The following is a 14,373-nucleotide window of genomic DNA, read 5'->3' on the forward strand; positions in this document are numbered from 1 at the left end:
TCCAAAAACATCAAGATCATCACAAATTCTGTATCCCTACTCAAGATTAGGGGAAAAAAAAGAGGCAAGAATGCATGTAATGAATTAGCTATGATCATGAATTCTGTTATCACTTATCAGCGAGAGTAATTTTTCATTTTTTTCCTGGCTTTTTCAACAAGCTGCAGTTAAATCAAAAGGTGACTTAAGGCAATGTTAGAACAAAGTTATAGGTAAACTTATACTTTTTCTATTTATCCAAAGCTTTCCATGAAATCCTGAACTAGATAGTGGCTGGCTTTCTCACTTTTATTTTAAATCTTAATCCAATTGCTTGATCTCTGGTTGACTCATAACGTTTTCATTTTCGTATCACAAAATTTAACCTACAGACATTTTTATAGCAGATATTAATGTCATCCTGTCATATGTTAGCATTTCTTTTTCAGGAGTTATTCGGCATGTTGGTGATGCACTGAAAGACCATGCTTCAAAATCTAGAGGAAAGATCTGCACTATTGGAATAGCTCCCTGGGGAATTGTAGAAAATCAGGAGGACCTGATTGGCAAGGATGTGAGTCTCTTGTTCATCTATAAAATATGCTTTGTTAGTATGTTTTAGATATTGAGATTTTCACAACTTCCTGACCCAGGAATCTACGATGACCCCAAGATTAAAACTGAATGCTTTGTATGAGCATATATAGCTCTTCTCAGATGTTTTGATAATTTTAAAATATTTTAATTCCTCATTTAATCATTTAAAGGACACATTCTTGTTTAAGGATGAACAATTTAGTTTCATCCATTTTTTTTTACTAATTAAGGACAATTCGTATTATTTGGACATCTGTTTTACATATTAAAGTAAAGGTAAAGGTTCCCCTCCCACATATGTGCTAGTCATTCCTGACTCCAGGGACGGTGCTTATCTCTGTTTCAAAGCCGAAGAGCCAGTGCTGTCCGAAGATGTCTCCATGGTCATATAGCCGGCATGACTAAACACCAAAGGTACATGGAACGCTGTTACCTTCCTACCAAAGGTGGTCCCTATTTTTCTACTTGCATTTTTATGTGCTTTCGAACTGCTAGGTTGGCAGAAGCTGGGACAAGTAACGGGAGCTCACCCCGATACGTGGCACTAGGGATTCGAACCGCTGAACTGCTGACCTTTCGATCGACAAGCTCAGTGTCTTAGCCACTGAGACACCGCATCTCCGTTTTACATATATACAGCAATGCAAATGTTGGCTCATCCTCCTTATCCATAAATGTAAAATTGTTTTTGCAGACTGCCTGAGTTTGCTATCCATTTTGCAGTTGGCAAAGCTCCCCAAATTGGATGAAACAAGGACTTTTACCTATGCTTTACACTTTTAGGAATTTGCAGAGCCCTAAGGTATCTATTTCATTCCTTAAAATGTCCCCTAAAACAGGTCTTGGTTTCATCCAGCTATAGCTTAAGGCACATATTTGACCTGTGAACCAAGCCAATAAGACTTTCTTATTCTTTTTGCTCTGTGTGCCACTCACTTATCTGTTAACAACACTGGTAATTTCACTGTTCTTCCTGTCAAAAAATTAGAGAGTTTTTCGACACATCTCTTTACTTGTCTCTCATATTATTATAATTAGTGCCTATGGCAGCATTTTCTGGACGAAAAAAAATGACTTTATTTTTGTCATGGTCTCTTTTAGCTTATAGTTATTACCATCATGATGAAAATCTTTATTTTTTATGCATATCAACTAAGTCATAATATTTGTAATTAATGCTTTGCTGAATTAAAATAACAATAACAATAACAATAATAATAATGCCAAATCAGTGTAATCATATGCTGTTCTGTGCAATGAACCATAACAATGATTCATTATTATGACAGTCAAACACATACAAAGAAATAAAAACACGCTGTTCTTAAACATTGAATTAAACCTTAAGCACAAGGACTAGGATTAGACAATCTTTAACAAAAACAAGTTGAAAGGTAAAGATTGGACAAATGTATTTTATTAATCTAGAGTTTTTACTATTAATCTATTACTATTAATCTAGAGAGTTTTGCTCAAGTATGACAGACTCTTTTCACTGAGTCTAGCTAGCTTTTTACTACCATATAATCTGCATACTTGTTGTGGCCCATCAGCGGCCTGTGCAGATTGTAGCTGATTCCGACAACGAGGAGGCTGGTGTGGTGCTATGCCAGCAGCCTGTACAGCTGGCACTCAAGTCAGACAGTGAGGAGGCTGGAGAAGATGTGGTGCCAGAGACAGGGATTCAGCCATGGCCTTCAGAACCTCCAGAAGCTCCTTTAAGTGAAGAGGACGAAAAGGAGGAGCCTCTTCTCAATGCATGGGCGCACAGAGCTGCCAAAAGGCAGGAGTGGCTCCTCAGGAGGAGATCTCCTCGAGAGTAAGGCTTGGGGCTAATTGGCCATTCCCTTAGCCTATTTAAGAAGGAACGCCGCTTGCAACAAGCTGTAGAGAACAATTTTAGTTCACTCTCCTTCGTGTCTGCAAAACTGCTTCTGGGCTTTCTGCCAACTCTAATAAGACTGTGATTACCTTATCTTAGAATTCTGGTAGGCTGTTAAGACAGTTCATTAACAGCCTTTGAATGATAAAGACTAAGTTATTTTGAGTAAATAAGCTTTGTATAGAGATTGTGGGTGCTGCATTCTTTGGGGTCCGTAGCTGGGGCAGAACAATACTAAGCCCACAGTTCTTGATATATGGCAGGGTAGTCTTTTGTGGCAAAGCAACATATATACATATATAGTCTGCATATATAGCGTGCATATATACACTTGTGCATGTGCATAATATCTATTCCATTAAGTTTGATATAACTTTTAATTTATTTACATCTATTCACACATTGAAAACTAAACAACATGCAGTTGTTGGATTCAGTACAAATCTATTGCCAAAAAGCACATGCAAATATATCTTTAGGTTTTAAAAAAATAATCCCTGTATGTTTTTGATGTATCCATGAAGCTTTGGAAATATTTCTGAAGAATAAATCACAGTAGCCCCAGTGGAATCACCAATTAAATTAAATTAAATTAAATTAATTAAATAGGGAAGATACTAGGAGATGTAAGTGGCAACACCTGGAGAATTACATTTGTGCATTCATGACCAGAGGTGGGTTTCAGCAGGTTCTGACCAGTTCTGGAGAACTGGTAGCGGAAATTTTGAACAGTTCGGAGAACCGGTAGTAAAATTTCTGACTGGCCCCACCCCCATCTATTCTCTACCTCCCAAGTTCCAGTTGATTGGGAGGAAATGGGGATTTTGCAGTAACCTTCCCCTGGAGTGGAGTGGGAATGGAGATTTTACAGTATCCTTCCCCTGCCACGCCCACCAAGCCACGCCCATCAAGCTATGCTACGCCCACCAAGCTACGCCCACAGAACCGGTAGTAAAAATTTTTGAAACCCACCACTGATTCATGACCTACAATAAACTGTTTAAAAAATTCAAATCAGCAATGCTATTTGTTTAATTTTTTATTCCAGTAACTGAAGGCACTATATATCTTTCCCTCGCCCTTAACCTCAAAACAGCCATTGAGATAGCTTAAAATGAGATATGATGACTAGTTTAAAATAACCCAGTAAGTATCCGAGCTTTTACTGGCCAACATTCAGAACTTGAATATAGTGGTTATTTGCAAGATAAAAATCCTTCTTATTGTGTGTTTCATTGTGAGGTTGTTGATTTATGCTGTTTGTGTGAGTTGTGTAGGGGTAAGAGAAGATCCCTGTATTTGCTTCGGATATACGAAATATTACCTTTTAGTTCCTAGAAAGCCTCAAGAGCTTTTGTTGGTATTGAAAAAGAATTCTCAAATAAAAAATAATTATTCCCATTTTCAAAAAACAGATATAATCTCTCATCATGGGAGCATGCTGGGTAAGCCTAAATATGGTAAGCAGAGGGGGAAATAAGAAATCCCTAACAATCTGTGGCAAAGTAAACCATAATTGGTGACAGAAGTAGCCAAATATCCAATGTTGTGCCTAGAAAAAATAGTTGATGACATAAAAACTACTCTTTCAGGAAAACTTTGCATTAATTAAAAAAATACACTCTTAGCGGATCATAGATCATTTGAGATTTGGTTTTTTGATCCTTAAGGTTACTTTTTTCAGAAGTAAATAGTATTTGGTCTTACTTCCCTATTTGAGTATCCATTCTTGGGATTCTCACTTCATTTATGAGCTGTGGTGGTGCAGTGGTTAGAGTGCAGTACTGCAAGCTACTTCTGCTGACTGGCGGCTGCCTACAATTTGGCAGTTCAAATCTCACCAGGCTCAAAGTTGACTCAGTCTTCCGTCCTTCTGAGGTGGGTAAAATGAGGAGCCAAATTGTTGGGGGCAATATGCTGACTCTGTAAACCACTTAGAGAGGGCAGTTTACACCCTTAGGGAGGGCGGTAAACAGGGGTGAAATGCTACCGGTTTGCTCCGGTTCAGGCGAATCCGTAGTGATAAAAACTACCAGTTTGGGCGAACTGGTAGTAAAAAAAAAAGCTACCGGTTCGGTTGAACCAGTAGTTTAAAAAGCTACTGGTTTAGGCGAACCAGTAGTTTAAAAAAGCTACCAGTTCCTCTGAACTGGTATTTCCGATGATCAGCTGTGTAACGTGATTTAGCTTTGCTAGAAAGCAGGAAATCCTGCACGCACGCACACGCAGCACATGCCAAAAGGAGGCTTGGGAAGATAAGTAGAACAGCAGGGTGGAATCAGCTGTGCAGCGCAGTTTAGCTTTGCTAGAAAGCAGGAAATCCTGCTTTCTAGCGAAGCTAACTCCTGCGCCACAGCTGATCCCCCCCTCGCTTCTACTTACCTTCCTAAGCCTCCTTTTGGCGCATACTGTGCATGCACGTGTGCACACACAGCACGCATTTGGCATGGCAGTGTGCATGCACATGCAGCGCGTGTTTGGCGTGCACTGCACATGCGCGGCCAGCGAACCAGTAGCAAACCAGATTGGATTTCACCACTGGCTGTAAAGCAGTGTGAAGCGATATATATGGCTAAGTGCTATTGCTATTTCTATACCAAAGTGATGCTTCAAGCTCTCTATAGTCATGAATTGAGGAATATCATTTTGTTATTATGATGGGCCTGTTTTTTAGACAAAAATGAAGATATACTGTAAGTGCAACATCTTGAGTTAAAGTTATTTCATAGTGGCATTATAGATCTCTGTCAAACAGTCTTCCCTGTATAATGCCAAGCATATTTCTTATTCACTGAAAACTTAGATATCACGAACTCCCAGGCTTCATGAAAACCACAACACTGAATGCAGTGCAGTGCAAATATATGGCCAAATTCCTTTTTTGATAGAAATATTGGCTGCAGGTCCTCAATAATGAGAAAAGGGTGTTTGAAAGGCTACATAGCACTTCAGTTTTGAAGGTTGAAATTTGTTTGGGGGGGGGGAAATACAGCATCTGCCTCCAACTCCTTAACCAAACACATCACACATCCATAGCAAAAGATGCGGCTGCTTCATGTTAACTTTAATGAGTCGTTCCCCTGAAGCAGTGGTGCCTTTCTTTCAGGCTTACATAGAAACCTGGGGAAAAAAGCCAGGCTACTTTAATGAATAGCAGAGGAGTGTTGCACTCCCAAGGTCCAGAGCACTTCCTTCAAATCATTTTTGAATGGCACCCAGTCACGACACCGGCACTTCTCTCTGTGATTAAAGCTGAAATGTACTAATCTGAAAAAGAAAATGAAGCCTTTTCGTTTTGCTTTTCATATTCATACTAACACACCTGCTGCAGCATTCATAGATTTCTTGATAGTTGGAACTGCTGCCTGCAAGTTAGACAGATAAAGGAAATCTGATGCTTTTCCTGGAGGTTATCCAGCTTTATTTCTCCTGGGTACCTAACAGCTGTGTTCTCAATTTCTCCTGTAATGGAGTTGATATCGTCTGCTTTTTATTTTTTTAAATGGGAGAAGGATAATAGCAAATCTATCTTTTCATCCTCTCTGTCAGAAATTGTTTTATTGCCTTTGATTTGCGGCTTTAGAATTCAGTAGCACTGCACTTTGAACTAATCATATTTCTCCCATCTCCCAACTCACAAGTTGCACAGGCATGCATTACCAAGTATTTTGCTAGAGCAGAAATTCTTCAGGAATCCTAAATTTAAAATAATATTAGACTGTTACTAAATTGTGAGAGCCAGTTTGATGGAGAAGATGAGAGCTGGGCTAGAAAGTGCAAGATTGTGAAATATAGCATTCCCTTAGGCATAAAAGGCAGCTGAGTGACTTTGGATGCTGTTCCCATCCAACTCACCTCTTAGGGTTATTGTTTTGGGGAAAATAGGAGGTGGGAGCATTGTATACACCAACCACCTGGACCTATATGAAATAAAGGCAAAATATAAATCTGTTATAATATATAGTTACATCCAAATTCCATTCTTGGCACTTTGTAATAAAAAATGAGTAATGGAAAAACATGAGTGTACTACATACATATGTTTACCATCACGTGAAAACGTTCCTTTCAAAGCAAAGCATTCAACAAAGACCTCTCCAAGATTCTAATAGAGATGATTTTTAAAATTGAGTTAATTATGGTATGTTAGGTGGATGCAGACAGAGATTGAACAACAATCTCTGAACAACAAGATGGGAAAGGGAAGGGAAAATGTATTAGGAATCCTTGGAGGTATTGGACATGTTTTATCTGAGAAGAGAAATCTGCAAGGAGACACAGTAGATGTGTGTTCAAGGGCTGTTATGTGGAAGATGGGATAGAATTTCCTGGAGCTGTTTCTGAAGCTCTTCAAGACGTAACGTTTTTACAAAGAAATTGATTTTGGTTGGGTGTGACAGAAAAACCAATCTTAATCCTAATTACTATTCAACAATGAAACCAACTGCCTCAATTGGCTGCAAATTCTCCTTTGCTCCTTTAATAAGCTGCATGGTAGTCTGCAGAATACGTTATACAAATGGATTTGTACACTGCAGAGAGAGGTGAACTAGATGACCTCCAAGTTTTATCCCAATCTGTACATTCTGATATATTATAATTTTAGATTAATTCATCCCATATAGTAGAAAACATATTTTATCTATTCTTTGAACTTGGAAATAGCAGTGGATTATATGAGTATCTGAGGACTCTGAAGACAGAAGCAAAATGAAATCTTTACTAAAGTCTTATATGTATTAGACAGGATTTGAATTGTCTAGTAATGTACTTACCAAGCCACAGAATGTAATATTCTGTCTTTGCCCTTGTTCCTTTTTTGTGTCTGTAAAGCTTATATTGTTATTGGTAGCAGAATAAGTGGTGGTAGTAGTGAATTAATAACTGAAATTATTATATCATCATCATCATAATCAGGAATCTGATTTACTACAAAAAAGCTTTAAAAAGATGTTTAATGCTTATTTAGCCACTGGTTTATAAATCGGACTACGCAACAAAAAGAAAATAAGAATTCAATCCAAAACATTGGTGTACAGTAATTATGATTTTTCTAGGTTTTAGCTAGGTGTACATTGCTGTTTTGTGGTTGTTTGGTTACAATGATACATAACCACAGATTGATAGGACTGTAGCAGAGGTGTGTTTCAGCAGGTTCTGACCAGTTCTGGAGAACCGGTAGCAGAAATTTTGAGTAGTTCGGAGAACCAGTAATAACACCTCTAACTGGCCCTGCCCCCATATATTCTCTGCCTCCTGAGTCCCAGTTGATTGGGAGGAAATGGGAATTTTGCAATTACCTTCCCTTGGATTGGGGAGGGAATGGAGATTTTACAGTATCCTTTCCCTGACATGCCTACCGTGCCTCGCCCACCAAGCCACACCCATGGAACCAGTAGTAAAAAAATTTGAAACCCACCACTGGACTGTAGGTATGTTATTTGTAATCTGATCCTGCTTTATGGACAGTATATTCTCCACTGTAGTGGAGGTCCTGTGATAGTAGGGAAAACTATGACATCATGTTTCAAATGAATAATTTTGGAAGACTTTTATGTGCACATAGATAAGTTGCAAGATAATGCAATCAGATCACACATCTATTTAGTTCAATATTCCACATTTATTTATTTGTTTGTTTGTTTGTTTGGAAATTTTAGATAGCCGCCCATGTCACATATGTAACTCTGGGCAGTGAACAAAGTTTACTACAACAAGATGTGAGAGAAGCAGCATTTTGCATTCATGTTCTTTTAACAACTGAACGTCATTGATATAGTAGGCAATATGTCATATGTTTTTAATTTTTTTAGGAATAAATTTTTATTTTTATTCGGAAAGTTAAAATACAAACTCCACAAAAAAAGAAAGAATTTTTACAAAAACAAAACAAAATTAGACAAACACATTAAAAATGTGCATTAAAAAGACAAAAAACAAGTTAAATACCTTAGTTAAATACTGATTAATATATTGAAACAATGATAGCTTCCTCCTCTTGTGAATCAGGCCCAGAATTCATAAACTTCTACATCTATTTGCAATCAGTTTGACTTGTTAGACATTTATCTACCATATTTATATAAAAGAAGTAGTTAACAGAAAAAACCAACAGCAAAGTTAATTATTTCAGTCCCTAAATTTTTGAAAAGGAATAAGTAACTTGATGACCTACATCTATAGGGCATTGGATTACAATTCCCACAGTCATTGGCCATGACTGTTGGAACTGATGAGAGCTAATCCAAAACATCTGATCACAGCTAATTAGGTCTATTTATTTATTTGTGTGGATGTTTTGTTTTCATGTTTTAATTGTTTTATCATTTTAGAATTGTAAGCCTAACACTCTCTTGGTTGAGTTGGGTGGCTATAGAAATTGAATAAATAAGTACTTCAAATAGAATCTGCAAGCCACAACAACATATATCATGAGGTCATTGCACAAAATGGTATTCTTATATAATGACATAATGATGACTGGTAAACATACCTACACAATGTCATCACATGGGCCATATTCCCTCTGCCTACCTGCCCCTTTTATAGTCTCTTTTAAACTAAAGAACAGATAATATTACGGGAATTCTATTTCTCAGTTTCAATCATTATAACATGAATAAATCCAACTTGTGAATACTTACATGGAATCAAATTTCACAGTGGTTGGTTGGGTTTGCTTTTAAATAAGATTTTTAAAGAGTTATGTCATTTTTCTATTATTATATCTAGACAATAATTTATTATTGATTTTCTGAGTTTGAAAAATCTCCAACAGTACTTGAATTTTAGAAATGCTTGAAAATTGATTTCAGCAGCTTGGTCTTGGCTTGTTATCTCAATACTAGACTTTATCAGGATTTCCACGCTACTACAACAATCTATGATTATATTCTCTTTTTTTCACATATGCAGGTAGTCCGACCGTATCAAACAATGTCCAATCCAATGAGTAAGCTGACAGTACTCAACAGTATGCATTCTCATTTTATTCTGGCTGATAATGGAACCACAGGAAAATATGGTGCAGAGGTTAAACTTCGCAGACAGTTGGAAAAGCACATCTCCCTTCAGAAGATAAATACAAGTGAGCAGTTCACTTTCTACTTCTTCTTACAGTCATGGTATCAAAATTGAACAGCAATAGTACAAAGAAACAATGGTTCATATATCTCTTCTAGTAATGATGGATCAATTTTATGTACACGTATACTGTACCATCCGTATCTTTATTATCATCATCAACCACAAGTGAACATAGTATAATAGACTTGAATATTATTGAGCAATAAAATACAAATACTAGAATGCTAAAAGTTTTGATACCTAGAGAAAACTGACTGAATTATGAAAAATCCTTTGTGAATGACATACTATAATCCCTAAATTACCAAGTTATTAAAATACAAAAATGCATGGAATACTTAAAAATTAAAATTATTATTATAATCCATGATAAAAAGTAAATATATAAAAGAGATGCAGATAGTCCTCAACTCACAACCATTCATTTAATGACTGTTAGAAGTTAAAACAACACTGAAAAAGTGACTTATAACCATTTTTGACACTTCTGACTCCACATGGTCACATGATCAAAATCCAGACTCTTGACCACTGGCTCATATTTATGATGGTTGCAGTGTCCCAGGGTCATGTGATCACCTGTTGCAACCTTCTGACAAGCAAAGTCAATGGGGAAGCCAGATTCATTTAACAGCCAGGTTACTAACTTAACAATTGTAATGATTTACTTAACAGCTGTGGCAAGAAAAGTCGTAAAATGGGGCAAAAGTCACTTAACAACTGTCTTGCTTAATAATAGACATGTGGGACCCAATTGTGGTCGTAAATCGAGGACTACCTGTATTCCATTGTAAAACAAAATAAAATAGTATTGCTTAAAATTTTAAATGAAGTGCCTGCTTATACCATTTGCTGCAATTCTGGATCAGAAACCATGAGAAGGGAAGGGAGAAAGGAAGGGAATGAGGGAAAGTAAACTATATTAACTGTAAGTAGATATAAATTATGGCCAAACACTCTAGTTTACTTCCAATCCCATGGGAAGTTAGTTTCTCATTTAGGAATAGAAAGAATGCTAAAAGGATGTCAAATCTAGAATTATATCACAATGAAAATCAGGGAAGACAGAGAAAAATAAATCTGATAAACAAGATGATTTTTCAGTCTTTCTTGGTTTATCTGTTTTCTAACTTCAGCTATTTTTGCTAAATTAAAGGTTATTTCCAAAATGTTAACATGTTAAAGTCTAATGACTTTGCAGCAAGAATATTCTTGATTTTATTTAGACAAGGATGGGAAACCTATGACCCTTTAGAAATGCTGCCCCAGGGAAACTTCTGGCGCTCCTAGACAGCCAGAAGGATGGTGAGTTAAACTTCAGCAATGGATAGTTCCCCACCTATGATGACCCTCTTTACAAGAAAGAGCACAAGCTGTCATCTATGTTGTTACTGCATAATTATTTAAAATACTTTGGAAAAATTAATAAAATGATACTTGGTTAAGGCACAGCCCCTTTCATTTAGCCCAGGTCTCACTGAGTAAATTAAAAACAAACCTATTGGTTAAATCTAAAATGTTTTGTTCCTATCCATTAAATGAAAAAAAAAATGACAACAAGGTCTGTATACATAGAAGAGCTTAAGCAATTACAGGCTCCTTTTCTAGCTAGAATGACAGCTTGCTTCATGATTTCACTTAACAAGCTCCATCCTTCCACATTGATGCCATGATGTCACATTGCAAATACAGAAGTGTTGGAGTTAATATGACACTAGATTGCGGTTGCATTTTTCACATGCTCTGTTTAGGATTGTTAGAAATGAAACCATTTACTTCTGCTGCTGAAGCATGAGACTGTTGATGCTTCATTCTGGTCGTTTGGCTGTGAAAAGGGTTCACTGACTTTGCATTCTTGTTCTTATTCTTTGTATCAAGTGTATTTTCCATTTCACCTTGATATCCTCAATATCATAGCCTAATACACACATTATCAATTAATCTGCAGTGAGAACTATATGCAACCTATTTTCCATTACCTGCTTATAAAGGTAAAAGCTGAGTGTTTCAATCTTTTTGTAATATCTTTTTACCAACCTTTCCCAATTTATTACTTAATTTAATTTTCATATAGGAGTATTTGTGTATTTTTCCCTCTCTGTTACTCTTCTTTATGCTCAGCATTTGACTGTGCAATATTTAACTGCAAAACGTATTTGTTAGAAACAGTGTAGGACCTCCAAAGCAGATAAGTTAAAAGTATGAGTTCCTTATTTTCTTGGTTTTTATTAATTTCTACTATACTGTACAATTGTAATATGTACTGTGTTTCCCCGAAAATAAGACCTGTCTTATATTTTTTGAACCCCGAAATAAGCACTTAGCTTTATTTTCACGGAAATAAGGCTAAATAAGCACTTAGCCTTATTTTGGGGTGCATGGAGCAAGATGGGGCTCCTGTTGCTCTCTTACCTGATTTCCAGATCTATGTTTAAATATTTTCAGGGAGGGCTTATTTTCAGGGGGAAGCATGCGCTCAAAAGCCCAATTGGGCTTATTATCAGGGGATGTCTTATTTTGGGGGAAACAGGGTATCAAAAGTTATAATATGTCCTACTATAGTGTAGATTTCTCAGTAAATATAATTGAGTCTATTAAAATTTTATTGTATACTCACATGTATTGCTGCACTTTGCAGACTATCATGGAGTCCCAACATTTAACACATAAATGATAATATAATTAATAAATAATATTATTTATTAGCTTCATTATTTATTAACTTTAATATCATTTACATGTTAATAATAACTTTATTATCTAATAAATATTTACATATTTATTAGATAATAAAGTTTTTATTCAGTATTATCTGAGAAGAAAGGTAATTGATTCTCTCAAACCTGGAAGTATAATTGCAGAAAATAGGCCACATAAAATATGTACAAATTTTACATTAGCCTGTTGTCACGCTACATTTTCCTTTATAAAGAAACGTAACAAATTATTTAAATCCTCATTATATAAAAGCCTCTCTTTCTGCCTGAAAAAAATATTTCTTTATAGTGATCAGGGAGATGTTGTTTAAATAAGCTGCTCTGTTCATGTAGAACCAATTTGGCAATTCAGTGTCAGCATGTATTCAATAATTTCTAAGAAAATTATTTATAGAAAATTCTCTAATAGCAAGGTTATATAACTCAGTACCAATATTGATGTAGTATCGTTATTGATCCATTATGTGTGTAATAGCTGAGATATTCTACCCTCTAGCAACTGTTTTCATTGCACAATTGCTGTTAAAAAGAAGCCATTCATTATGTAATTATTTATAATAAACTAAATTGTTATATATTATTTCTATTTTCATTTCTTTTCTGCCAAAATATTCAAAATTACATGAAACAAAAAATTGAAGGGATGTGTATGTGACTCTTGAGCTCACAGGAATATTCAAACTGTGTGTATTAATTCTAGTATTCTGTATCCAACAGTAATAATCATAAATAAGAAGCCAACCACCAGATAAACCATTCTATGACCACTGTTCTTTGTTCTCAGGAGAAAATAGCTAATATGTAGCTCCTTGGACAGCTGCTAGAACACAGTAAGCCTACTGGGAAAACAGAGAAGTAATGATACTTTTAAATGTGTGGCCTTCATATGTTCGTATTATAAAGGAAAAAAAAGAGAACAGGGTAACCTTGAGAAGGCATTTGTAACAATTGAACTGCTCTATCAAAATAAATAAATAAAACAAATCACACCATTTGTATTTGAGTAATGTAATGTTAAACCTATAATTATTTTAATTTGGATTTGTACTATTGCATTTCGAAAGGGTTAGTTTGACAGTCTGCCCAAGAAAAATCTGTTCTTAGTATCACCAGTGGGGGCCTATCTAGTTTAGAAGGTATTGAGAATAAGCAATCCAACCATCTTCCTAAGGATCCTATTTCCTCAAAAACCCACAAAACGAACGATTTCATAGAAAAGGTTGCAATTGTTTTCCCCCATAAAAGTCCTCGTAATTATCATAAATATGCATGGTACCATTTCATGATTGACAAATTATCCTAGAACTATTGAAATGTGTTGATTTAATATAGGCTAGGTGGTTGTCATATTTCCAAATCCACTCTACTACACAGAATTTGGTACTGGGCACAATGTTAAAAGTTTTGAAAATGCCAGTTTTCATCTTAAATTGATAGCGCTTAAAGCTGCTGAAATTATGCTTGCAAGGATGAGGGCAAAACCTGGTAAAACAATAAGAAACAGAAGAGAACTGAAAAGGACTTTAGCACCTTACATACCTGCTGATCTTTTTTTCAAAATTAGCAATAACAGAAGTTACCTTGAGAAATAATGTACAATCAATATCTATACCCTTTATAAAGTTAAAGAATTATACACTGTTTAGGTGGCTCCAGTACAAATCTTTTAAACAAACCGATCTCCAAACATAGTATATTTTTTTCCTACAAAATTCCATTTCCCCTTGCAGTTATTATTTGTATGCCCAACACTATTGTACTTCATGTCTTAAAATAATAAACTGCCATTTTATGATCTTCTAATAAGCAACAGAGTGAGGTAGCACTTCAGATTCAAAAGCAAAAATGTCTTTAGGGGGAGCTGGCACAGAACCTCTCTGCAGCACCTTAAACCAGGTGTATCTTAATTGGGACCATGAAGGACAGCCATGTCATCCTGCAAAAAAAAAAAAAGCTGCTTTAAGAAATTGAAGACAGGGGCTATATAAGCATCCCCTACTGTACATAGAAAGGGCCATTTTTGAAAAATTGAATCCAAATCCTGGCTCTAATTAGGAATATTTATAAATGCATATTTCCAGCGGAAAACATTTTGCATTCTTCTAAATAGGT

The 14,373-nt window shown here is 35.8% G+C and overlaps 1 protein-coding gene across 12 annotated transcripts in view; it reads left to right on the forward strand.

Moving 5' to 3' along the window:
* Positions 1 to 14,373, forward strand: part of TRPM3 (transient receptor potential cation channel subfamily M member 3) — a 319,398-nt gene that overhangs the window by 229,975 nt on the left and 75,050 nt on the right. For all 12 annotated transcript variants that reach the window (XR_015732244.1, XM_087886148.1, XM_034410255.3 and 9 more), the window contains exons 5-6: positions 429 to 553; positions 9,374 to 9,545. Coding sequence is in view for 11 of the 12 variants with exons in the window: in XM_087886148.1 (XP_087742274.1) it covers positions 429 to 553; positions 9,374 to 9,545 (297 nt within the window). In the remaining variant the exon portion in view is untranslated. The remainder of the gene's footprint in view (positions 1 to 428; positions 554 to 9,373; positions 9,546 to 14,373) is intronic.

This window comes from Pantherophis guttatus, chromosome 2, assembly GCF_059756535.1.
Source record: "Pantherophis guttatus breed Tessera chromosome 2, ASM5975653v1, whole genome shotgun sequence".
NCBI lineage: Eukaryota > Metazoa > Chordata > Lepidosauria > Squamata > Colubridae > Pantherophis > Pantherophis guttatus.